The 12,566-nt window shown below is 35.0% G+C and overlaps 1 protein-coding gene across 2 annotated transcripts; it reads left to right on the top strand.

Moving 5' to 3' along the window:
* The first annotated feature begins 111 nt into the window (after positions 1-111).
* Positions 112-11,053, top strand: LOC133529134 (transmembrane protein 134). 2 transcript variants are annotated; one of them, XM_061866770.1, is made up of 3 exons: positions 112-502; positions 3,412-3,650; positions 4,210-11,053. In XM_061866770.1, the coding sequence occupies exons 1-3, from the start codon at positions 348-350 to the stop codon at positions 4,311-4,313; spliced, it is 498 nt and encodes a 165-aa protein (XP_061722754.1). In that variant the 5' UTR covers positions 112-347; the 3' UTR covers positions 4,314-11,053. The 2 variants fall into 2 exon arrangements, with proteins under 2 accessions (XP_061722754.1, XP_061722753.1); XM_061866769.1 differs by having other exon boundaries at positions 227-502; positions 3,409-3,650.
* Positions 11,054-12,566: the final 1,513 nt, after the last annotated feature.

The following is a 12,566-nucleotide window of genomic DNA, read 5'->3' as shown; positions in this document are numbered from 1 at the left end:
CCAAAGCAAATTATAAAGGAAGTTTTTTGTTGACGTTCTGAATCCTCTTGTGATGTGCGTCTTAGTTCACTCGCGAGCCATTTATTTAAAGAGGAGTGAGCGGAAATGACGTTACTACAAATAATTATTATTTTCTATTAATTGCGGTTTACATAATTTGTTCTATAATGAATAATTATCATACAAAACACATCACAATTTATATAATTTGATAAGTGATGGTTTTTGAACATAGCGAAATCAATATGGCGCATGTTGATATGACAAATTGACAGCATTGTTTTGTCTTTGTAGTAAGTTGTAATGTTTCTTTTACATATCCAATTAAAGAACAATAAAATTTAAGAATGACGAGACCGTTCGGTAACAGTGACAAACGATTTTCAATCGACGACGCCTTCGAGGAGGAGACCGACGAAGCTATAAAAGTGTATGGCGCTACGGGCGACAGATCGCCGTTGCAGAATAATAAATATAAGAATGGAAGCGAATATTTATCCAGGTTATTATTTATCACGTTATTGTTCTAGAGCGCAACAGCTGTGAGTTTAATTGGACGTCATTTCGGACATTTCTTTGTACCATACTGTCGCGATCTTGACCTTTACGTGAGTCAGAGGCTGGCCTTAATGGGGCAAAAGGCTTTTGAACTGGTCTAATCGAGCCAGCCGTTACTCGCGCCCCGCAGACCTACTTCACACTTCATTTTACGCTAATTATTAGTCTAATTATTGCTAATTTCAAGTAGTGCAATGACCTGTATTTCCTTATTGACGAGATTATTATGTGAAGTGAAGCAAGTCGAGTATTTTGAAATATCGGTCATTGTTTAATCGGTAGTAACTTTTATGTTTTATTATTATGTGTAATAGTTGTTGCAATACGCAATGTGATTATAAGATTATGTTTTACAACTTGCCTTGTTGAAACAGTTAAGTAAACATAGATAACAATATGTGTGCAGATTATTATAAATCCTAAAACATCAATAATTTCTAACATTGTTGATTATTTACTTTTTAAATATGCTAGAATACACAAGATCCGCTTATCAGATAGTGACTACTATCCTAACTGAAAGTGTGTATTTTTTTAATCCAAATCCTATCTATTAAATAAGATCTGCCTTCTTCCATGGCTTTTTAAAAATATTGTTTGAACTGAGATGACAACATGCTGTATAGGTTTAGTCGCTGATACCTTAGATTGACACACTTTTTTCAAATAATTATTAGAAAATATAAGAAATGATACCTTATACAGTGGATTTCGGATATAACAACTATGACGGGACCACTGTAATTTCGTTGTTATATCCAGAAGTTATAGGCAAAGGTAGAGACATAAAGACACATATGTAAAATTTTACTCTGAAACACACTCAACATTCCAAATGAGTGTTTACTCTTCACAATTTTATCCCTACCTATCTAATATCTACCTATAAACAAAAGGTCACCACAGTTGCTAACCATCTGTGGATGTTAACAAAAGATAAGAAAGTAAAGCTATTTCTATCTGCATGGGATTTCTAAGAATTTGTTACAAATGGTTCATTAAAAACCACTACACGAATTTGGTGCTACATTCGATGTCGCTATATCCACATGAATCTTGTACTAAAGTATTCCATCAGTATATTGGTTACATCGCAACTGCTTCTTGTTGTGTTCTCAAAAAAGCCTTGAATCAATTTTAGACCCAGTAGAGACTTTTAACCAAGGTACAAGGTTTACATGTACAACATATAAAAAACGTTCACATCCAAGTGTGCTTCCACTTTAATTGAAGTTACGAACCCTTAGTAAAAGCACGGAAAAAAGTAACAATAAGTACAAGGTTCTAAACTCAATAGAATTCATCCTTTTGGGTGAAACATTAGAAACTTTTAACAAATTCAGGAAAAGTAAACATAAATAAAATATAGGTCACTAGATAAGTTTTGCAATAGACAAATATGAAACAATGAGATGGCCTATCACATATATTTTATAAAACTATATTTCTATAGACAAAGTTTGGACGGAAAACATTTACTTTGTTTTGTAAATTTAATTATTAAAAAATACATTTTATCTTTGAAAACGTCGGCGTGGGCTAAGGACGATTTACGCATCAATCATTGTCTATCATAATATAGTTTTAAAGAGTATATGTGATAGGCCACCTCTTTGTTTCATATTTGTCTATTGCAAAACTTATCTATACAGTATATTCTTTTGTTTGTTTATTGTTTAAATATGTAATTTAATGTTCAAATTTTATTTGTATCTATGATCCTTGTTGGTCTAAATAAAGAACTTAATTAATTAAAAAAAAAAACATTTAATTAATAAGCCCATAAAAAATTTAAATCCCATAAGAATAAGAGATCCCATACAGGGATAAGTTCGCCTTTATTGTATTAAATTTTCTCTGTAACTGTTTTTCTCATGTTTTTATTTCTATGTACAATAAATTATATACATACATATAAGTATTACAGTATTTACAGTAGACTAGGTCTGAGATCACTGACCACAATATTAATTAATATAAATTAGTTAAGAGCATGGGCATTGTGAATGTCATCTGGCTTTGTGTGGTAGGGCACGGCCAGTGGATGTCATTCCAGATCTAGAGCAGAGCCCAACTGGGGAAGTACCTCCACCTTATAGAAAACCGCAGCCAAATAACACTAGACCCTACTCATAGCGTCTTGTTCCTGCCGGTGAGTAAGGTTGCCAGAGCTCAACGAGGGGTGGGAGGGGGTTAGGGTCGGCAACGCGCATGTAACTCTTCTGGAGTTGCAGGCGTACATAGGCTACGGATACTGCTTACCATCAGGCGGGCCGTATGCTTGTTTGCCACCGACGTAGTATAAAAAAAAGAACTTAGTCAAAATATGAGGCTTGGCCGTTTTGTTACTACTAAAAGTATTTTGTATAATTTAAAAAAATGAATAGACGAGGCAAATTCGTCGCGCACAAGACGGCCAGTGTAAACACGCGCGCCGCCTCGGCCGAGGCGCGTCTACACTGGCCGTTTTGTGCGCGAGGAAATTGCCTCGCGCGTATGCTCTGCGTGGACCCGCCTAATAGTGAATAAATTTACACCTTACGCCCATATGACGGTAGCGAAATGGCCAAGCCATATATGGTGACTAAGGTGTAGAGTTTGTGAAGTTAGGGCTTGTAACGAAAGTTATTCTTATAAATGTATGATTAATTTTGTTACATAATGGAATCAATTTTAAGGCCTTAATAATGTACAGTCAGCTGCAGAGAAAGTTGACCCCAGGTTCAGTTATCTCTCTGGAGCATACATTTTTGCAAATACTGCATACTGCAAAATTTACACTTATTTTTATTTAGCCTTTTGTACTTGTTCTGAATGTGTGCACTAACCAATGTTATATATCTTTTCCAGTAGTAAAACATACAAATGTACAGACGACACGACCTCCCGAGACTCAGACTCTCTCATCCACGAATATGTAGAGGCCACACAAGCAACATACTGCTGGAACCATCCCAAAGTCAGAGAGAACTGGAAGACGGTGTGCGCCGCGGTCATTCTGCTGGTGGTTGGCGTGGGCTTACTGGGGATGGGCGCCTTTGCTGTTGCTGAGCCGGAGAATGGACTCCAGGGAGCGGTTTTCTTTGTAGCCGGTAAGAACCTTTATTTTTAAATGCCTGATCAGATCAAATCTTGCAAATAAATTAAAACTATATTTTTCTTGCACATAGTTCTGCATGTATCTGGATTCTGGAAACCATCCATTTCCAATTGTTTTTGGTAATTAGTGCCGCGTTATTCAAATTGATGTATCTGAATTTCAAGTCATACCCAAGGCAGTAATTTTTCTACTTTTAAATTTATTCTAAGCTTAATAGCATCGTTCGCAGACGTTTCTGCTTGTTACAAATTTATTTCTTCCTTGTCCATGATTACTTTTAAACTTTCCTACTACACTCTTTAGATTTTTTTGTATTTTAAATATTATTTTAAATGCCTTCTCCCCTCTTCCCCTCCATGACGAACGTGGAACTCGGCCATCTTAATAACGAATTCTAAAACTCGACTTGAACATGACTGTGGAAACAAAATGTCTCTCTTTATCTCTAAGTCTATATTTCGACTTCACTAAAATTGCAGATTCTGTATTAGCCACATATGGGACGGTATACATATCCCTAAAAACAACCAAAAATAATGTAATGGTCTCAGGTATGATCTGCTTCGTCCCCGGCGCCTACCACGTGGTGTACATCTGGTTGGCGGCGCGCGGGCAACGAGGCTACGACTTCTACCATCTGCCGCTCTTCACCTGATCGCCTTTAGTAAGCCTTAGAATTCATCTCATCTTGTTAGGGCCCAGTCAGTTGTTGAGTTCATGTAGTGTTCAAAATAATAGCAGTTGTGTTTTTAAATAAAAAGAGTGAACAAAGCGTTTCAAAAAAAGTTTCGTGGAAAAAAAAATAGTTCAATAGCCGGGTCCACACTGAGTGAGCATACGCGCGAAGCATAGATAAAAATATGTTCTTCTCTTTTCATCCAGTTTAACTTTTCAAATGTCTGTGCTGGTCGAAATTTGTTTAAAAAAAATGCAAAGATGAGTTAAAATTACACGGGCATTTTTTTAAATAAATCTTACTAATCTGGATATTATTGGGCTCATTCTATTCAGAAACGACAGCATTCTCCATCCTACCATTAAAAAAAGACGTCCCAAAATGTCCGTTCCATTACGTCACGTTTTTGTGTGAACATTTTTTTAACTTGACGTAGTGGAAATTACAATTTTCATACAAAATTTTTGGAAGTTTTTTTAGCATTAGGATTGAATATACTAGTTATTCTGAGTTGAAAGAACCCAAAAACACCAGTATCAGTGAGAATCAATAGCAGTACTCATAATTTTTTTTAATAAAAATCTCACACAGGCAGGAGAATAATCCGCCCGCGCCAAAAACGTCAGTTTACTCTAATTAATTAATTAAAAATATCACAACTATTGATCTCCTAAATAAATTGAATTTTGAACGCTAGATTAGCTGCTGACTGTCCTAACCTGTAGGAACTTTGGGATAATGACTGGTACCATATTGGGAACATTCCTATTTTGGGAATATTTCTGTAAATGGCATATCGGTATTTGCTATAAGTGTCATACGCGGTTAGTGATGCTTTGTCACTTCATTTTTTTAAATTTAGAAAATTATTTATTTTTATCTCTTAAATTCTCTTTTTTTCTTTAAGACGAAACCCTTTAAGAGAAAATAAATACAGTATATTCTTAATACCTACTTATTGTCTTTGGACTGTAAATTGAACTGGAACTATCTAGAGCTGAATTGAACTCAGTTCATATAAGTGTTTAAAAAATGTTGCAATTAAAACCTTTGAATTAAAGACTTTGTCATACTCGTCATGCCATTGAAATAATACCACAGGTACAAAACACTATTGTTTCTGATAATCAGAAGCCTTTCATATCAATTATATTATGTCATAGGCTAGGGCTGCGTTGATGTGTGTGTTACAAACCAATAGAATCACTACACGCTGAGCAAGGAAAACAAATGAATTCCAAAAAAAAGAAGGAACAAAGGAATTCTATTGGTTCAACACATCCCTCGCTACGCATCCTCGCACGTCTTTGGTGGAATGCAGCCTAAATGAATAACTCAGTTATGTTAGTCTGTGGTCAGTGGCTATGTGACACAAAGAAATAGAGCATTATTTTATTTTATTCGATTAACATTTCATAATGTTATATAGAAGATCCTCCTACTGGAAGGAATAAAAGATTATTTTGTGCAACTTTAATTGAGGCTTATTTAATTGAGTCCATTATATAACGAATTTTAGTCGTATATTATTAATTACTATACCAGTAAAGAGAATTGATTGTAATAGAGGGGTAAAGTCTAAGAAAAAAACGTAGCTCTTAGTAGGATGTCCAAAACAGATGGCGCTGTACTGCGCTGTTTTGCGGTCACTAAATTGTCAAACGTCAAAGCTGCTCTACACGATGGCCCAGCGTCGGCCAGTCCAAGGGACGCATTTATGCGTTAGAGGGAGCAAGTGACATTGCTATCTCCTTCCACCGCATAGCTGCGTCCCTTAGGCTGGCCTACGCTGGGCCATCATGTAGAGGAGCCCTCAACTTTTGACAATCAGAGTTACCGCAAAATGTATGGAGCCGTACAGCGCCATTTCGTTTACCTGCACGAAATTGTCTTAGATTTTACACATCTTAATCAATGTATCTTTGACTACAGTACAGGTTACTTCGTTACACAAAGGATAAATTAAATTGTACGAAAAGGAAAATGCTTGCTGTTTAACTGTGTACATTTTTTTATTATTCATATCCATAAGAATGCCCAGGTCGATATTATTTTTAATTCGTCATTTTGTCATTATTGATACAGTTTCTTACAGAAAGTTGGTCAGAAATATAAATAAATAAACATCTGGGGACAGTCTTACACTGATTACACTAGCCCCAAACTAAGTAAAGCTTGTACTAAGAACTGTCACATTTCTTAAAATTTTCGAAAGTGTCTCTACTTTTGTCCTCGGCTCCGCGCACGCCTCCGAAATAACTAGCATTATATTTTAAGAATTTTATTCATTCATATTCTTCGAATAATTAATACTTATGGAAACTTCGTAAGTAGTAAATAGGGCGAGGCAGGTATAGGCAAAGAGAAAAACTTATAATAGGTATATCTGTATTATACTACGATTATATTTACGGGACGATAAAATTGACATGTTATTAAAGGTTATATTTGACAAATCTGCGCGTCATCGTGGATGACACGAACTATATTGTTTATAGTTAAACTAAAAAAGTGGCTGTGACATAATCGGACAGACTGACGGATATGACGAATCTATAAGGGTTCCATTTTTGCCATTTGGCTACGGAACCCTAAAAAGATACGGTGGAAAAAAAAGGCTAGCATGTTCAACCAACTTTCACTCTTTTCACATTTGGACTCTTAAATTGTCCTGCCCTCTGAGGTTTTTTTGACAAATTATAACAGATTCGACAACGTCGCAATTATTTGAAGCTATGCAATACAGGGATAATTAAAATAACCGTTTGAAATAGAAGCGATGTTTCGAATTTATCGGTTGAATCATTAGAAAACTTTATGTTCCAACTTTGTCCTGTTTATAATATTTTATACTTATCATGATATAACAAAATACAAAGACTTCTACAAAAATGTTTTAAAATATCTACATAAATAAACTTACAGTTTTTGTGTAAAGATAATATTAAAATAAATTATTGCATTCATGTTTAGTTTAAGAGTGGCAACATTCTTTTACATGTCAATACCTTAATTTGTCAAGTCTTTGTAGTAGAAGGAATAAAAATTATTTTCACAATTTAATCCACTGCTTCGAGCAACACCGGCTTCCGACACGTCAGAAGGGAGGAGCCTAAGCGATATCTTACCGAACAAATCGTTCTGCCATTTTTTGCGGGGGGAAACGTGCACACAGTCGCACTTCTCACTCACTACATACAAAATCCAATCTGTAATGACGACACAAATACATAGAAAATGACACACGTCAAAGACAAATCTTGCACACCTCGATCTCTTTTTGTGTACGGACGAGTCACAACATGCACCGCCATAGGCACAGTTGTGCCTATGCTTTGGCAGAGGGGAAATAGTATGAATGCCGTCTCCCTTCCCTGTGTTGCTCGAAGATTCACTGTGTCACGAAGATTGGTCATACAATTCTCAAACAGAAATTTAAAGGTTATCATTTAGTGTTACATTAAGTTTTAATTTAAATTATTATAAATATGTGGTACAGAATTGCGCTTAGGTTTTGCGCGTAGCAGAAGAAAATAAAGAGATGCAGAAGAGTTCGAAAAACAGAGTTCTTAGTATACGTATGACATAAGTTAATGCATAGTGGTGTATGGATGAATTTAAAAAAATGTTCTTACACAGTTAAGAAATTTACTTTGTGTAACGAGACGTATTTTATTTTATGACTAAGTTTCGTTACACAATACGAATGAATGCCTTAAAAATGTGAATAAAAAAAAATTCTCTTGTAATATTAATAAGAAGAATTGGGGTTGTATAACTATCTAGTCTAACTTTTTTATCCATTAAATCTCACTTGAATTATCTATATTAATTTGCCATGGGTTAGAAATTTATATGACTATATGTCTTAGGTCTGATTTTTCAAACATCAGATAAAAGTATCTGTCAGATAAAGATAACACGCTCCCTTTCTTTCACAAACAAAGAATAAAAAGAGTGTCATATTTATCTGAGAGATAACTTTATCTAATGATTGAAAAATCAGACCTTAGACGCGTAGGAGATACATTTTATAAGTTTATATTCATATGGCACCTGATTGAAGAGTAAAAATATGTTACCTTTTGCTGAGGATTTTACTAACTACTATTTAGGTGTAATAATTGAGTATAAATTTTGTCAGTGTTTTGTGTTGTGTATTTTTTGTGTGATAATTTGTAGTTTTTTAATTTTTATAAATAAATCTGTCCGACTAATATGTATAAAGTCTTATATAAATGTATGTATTTAGTAATCACTTGTAAATATATCATTAAATTATTCAAATTACTCTTAAATTAAGATAAACTGGATTACTTAATGTTTATTATAATAATAAAAAATTACGCAAAATATTATTTTACTCGAAAATAGTTTAAACAGTCAAAACAATATGTAAGAATGACGGTGGTGTAAACTGGAAGATTCTTTAATATTAGTCTTTGTAATCTTAACACATTCACTGCCGGGAACCCACCTGGTGGGCGCTCGTGAACTTTGTTCAGATGCCGGACAACCCGCTGGGCGGGTTGTTTTGTACGCAGCTATAGACCACCGGTTTCTGGGGTAGTGCGCCGTTTTTTGTCTGGCAGTGAATGTGTTAAATGATTTTATACTTATTTATTCAAATAGGTACGTTCTTGCTTAATATTATAATTACACACTTGATTTGTAACCCGATGTTTCATAGCATAGGATCTTGGCTGTTCACTCACTTGGCCGTTTCCATGGTGTTACCCATTTAGTTATAAATGGCTGATTACCGTTACACAAATGAATGAAAAAACTATTTAACGTGTATTTAATTATATTAGGGTCGCACAGACAAGCAAAAATAAAGATGTATTTTCCTTTATCGAAAGTTAAGGATACTAATTAATTGTTAGTTATGAAAATTGCCGCTGATAGCGACGACTTTTTGGCAAAACAGTGAAAATTGGTTCGCCTGTCTTAAAATATTATAATATCCTTAGTTTCAAAAATAGACAGAACCTAAATATTTGCATGAACCATCACTGCATGGTTGCCTTTCCTGAGGCCAAAGAGAATTTGGAATAGAGGTGTATTGTCAAAGAAAACTTTGTAGCGGCATAAATTTACTGCCATCTTTCGACACATAATTAAAACTTTTAGAACGCCATTTGACTTTGATCCTTATTCTTTCCCTGATTGCTGCCAGCAAATGTATGCCGCTACAAAGTTTTCTTTGACAATACACCTCTATTACAAATTCTCTTTGCTGAGGCGGAGATAAATAAAGAAAAATAAAACTAATTCCTCATTAATTTATTAGGCGATGGCCTCCCAGTCCCATTCAACGTTGTAATGCAGCGGAGAAGAGATGAGATGTGGATTACAACCAGGGATGTCACGAATGTCGCATTCTTCATATTCGCGAATAGAATGCGAATCCGAATGTCCGAATGCGAATAAGAATGTTAGGGAATATCTAGTTGTTATGATCATTCCTAATTATAGTTACCTTAGAACGGGATCTACGACTTTCCTCACTCCAGGGAGTGAGACAAGCTTTCGTCATAATGATGATGCTCTTCATTCATCATGAATGTAAATAAATGTGATTAACTTTACTTGATGTTGATTTTTTTTAACCTTTAATATGTTCTCACTACTGAGGTGAAAAGTTGTATGTGTCACACTCACACGAGAGCAAAGTTATATTACATCTCGTGTTTTTGAGTCCCCCGCTACGCTCAAGATTCTTTCGCTTACTCAGGACTCAAAATCAACACTCGCAAAAAAACCAACTTTCCTCTCTTATTGCACAAATACCTATTGTGCGTTTGTTATGAAGTGTTGAAAAATGCTGTCTACTGGTCATAATGCATTACTTGAAAACAGTTTGCGCGCACTGCCCATACGTGAGCCGACGAAACGAGACACCTGCGCACATTCGCATTCGCAAAACATTCGCTTCATTTGATGAAAATGTTTAAAATGATGTGAATATTCGTATATACGAATGCGAATGTGAATATTTGTGACATCCCTAATTACAACCAACGCTATTGGTTGATTCCCGCACGTCTCCCCTCATGGAAAGATCAACATACTATATGAAATATTTTTCACCACACCCACTGGTAAAGGCCTTCTTGATTATTCAAAAACTAATGAGAAAGTTGCATTTTATCCACATGTGGGGCAAAGTAATCAGATGCATATTTTGAGTTGTTTCCTTATGTTAGCTGGTGGAATTTATTTTTAAATGATGATTTTGAAAGAACTTTTTTATTACGTTCATTTGGTACTTGGTTTGATTTTGGTGTGGTGAAAATTTTTGTGTTTCACTCGGACACAGTTTGTTTAACCCTCGTGCCTTGAAACCAAGATTCCACTTCTCGAACCACTTGTTACGATCGTGGTTCAATTATAGAACCTTTCACTTGCTCGGGTATCAATATACGCGCGAGCGGTTAATCTACAACTTTGCCCCCATGTAAAACAAATAACTACTTATTACCCTATTTATAAAACTCAGTGAATTTACTTGAATGTATGATGTTGACACAAAGTCCATCCAAAAGAACAATCTTCATTATGTTTAATGTACTTTGAGGAGGCAATTGTTTGAAGTAATTAAGTTAAGTAATATTATAGACTATTAAAAGTGCCTAGACTTATGTTTGAGATCTAAAAGCATCATTTACATCCTTTCCTCATTAGTATAAAAGCAATAAAAAATTATTAAGCTGAAATGTGTTTTATTTATATGTAATAAATTGGTTTTACATTAATTAACCTTTTTGTATGCTGTAAAATTATGGCTATTCAGAACATGAACATCGTCCTACATTACTCAAACACGTTATTTCGGAATGAGCTGTTACATAAATTTGAACCTTAATACTATCAAGATAGTGGCTTACAACATTAGTTAACAACATGGTTGCTTTGCACGTGCCTATGGTGCCTCTTCATAGAAGAAACAAGCTCTTGTTTAACAGATTAGGGTCGGAGCTGAATAACTCTTTCAAGTGGTTACGTATAAGTAGTTTTTGAGTTGTTGGAATTTTAATTTTATTTCAATTAATCAAATTTAAATGATGAAATCGGTTGGGAGTCAACGGCCTACCACTCCAAGGGATAATTCATTTCATAAAATTGCTAGTCTGTGCGGAAAGAGAAAAGTCGTGGAATGCGGGGCCCAATACATTCCACGACTCTTCTCTTTCCGAACAGACTACTATAGCTGCATTTTAAATAAATATTATAGGACATTATTACACAAATTGACTAAGTCCCACAGTAAGCTCAATAAGGCTTGTGTTGAGGGTACTTAGACAACGATATATATAATATATAAATATTTATAAATACTTAAATACATAGAAAACACTCAGGAACAAATATCCATGCTCATCACACGAATGCCCTTACCAGGATTTGAACTCGGGACCATCGGCTTCGTAGGCAGCGTCACTACCCACTGGGCCAGACCGGTCGTCAATCAAATTTTTTTTGTTAAAAATGAAATTGGGGACAAAACAGTGTCACAGATTGAAAATTAATGGCTATCAAATTGCTGTTCTAATTATTATTAGTTAATTAACACATTCATTACCGCCCAGCCAAACGACATCCGTGCTAAGCCGAAAAATGTAGTCATATCATTGACTTATACCTAAGGACCCGTCCTTAGATATATGTCAATGGTATATGTAATGCCCGCCTTACGGGCAATGAGAATGGGGCCAGCACAGCGGTGTCACGTTAAGTAGTGTTTGATCCTTTCGCATTTTCTCAAAGGTTAGCTGGAATGGAAGAGATCCCTTTAAGGGATAAGTTCGCCTTTGTACAGTCAACCAATTAGAATCCTAGGCCACTATAGAACCTTGTTGCTTTAACTACTAGATACTTGACATGCATCACTCAATAAGCACTGTCGTAGAAGTCCTTATGGCATGGTTCTATTAGTGGCCTAGAAATCTAATTGGTTGACTGTAAATGACATTTTTTTGTTTTGTTTTGTCTGTTTTATGTTAACCTGTTTATGTGCAATAAAGTGACATATATTACATACATACAAAATAGAAAAAAAAAACTCTGGGACATTTTTATATTCCATCAGGATCAAAAGAGCTTGTGATTCGGAGTGAAAAAACACAAAATTTATGAAAGTGGCATTTCTTTAAGAAACACTCAAATTCAAGATTGAACAATTGACTATTTTCAGTCAACACCATCTAATGTACGATCATTGTGGGAAAG

Source organism: Cydia pomonella, chromosome 20 (assembly GCF_033807575.1).
Source record: "Cydia pomonella isolate Wapato2018A chromosome 20, ilCydPomo1, whole genome shotgun sequence".
Classification (NCBI taxonomy): domain Eukaryota; kingdom Metazoa; phylum Arthropoda; class Insecta; order Lepidoptera; family Tortricidae; genus Cydia; species Cydia pomonella.
The sequence above is the reverse complement of the archived record's forward strand: the minus strand, read 5'-3'. Positions and strand labels throughout refer to the sequence as shown.

What these genes read in the sequence shown, in the direction of transcription:
- LOC133529134 (XM_061866769.1), top strand. Translation starts at nt 348, where the DNA reads ATGACGAGACCGTTCGGTAACAGTGACAAACGATTTTCAATCGACGAC. An exon ending in GGAAGCGAATATTTATCCAG is followed by an intron (nt 503 to 3,408) that starts GTTATTATTTAT and finishes TATCTTTTCCAG; the next exon opens with TAGTAAAACATACAAATGTA. An exon ending in AGCGGTTTTCTTTGTAGCCG is followed by an intron (nt 3,651 to 4,209) that starts GTAAGAACCTTT and finishes TAATGGTCTCAG; the next exon opens with GTATGATCTGCTTCGTCCCC.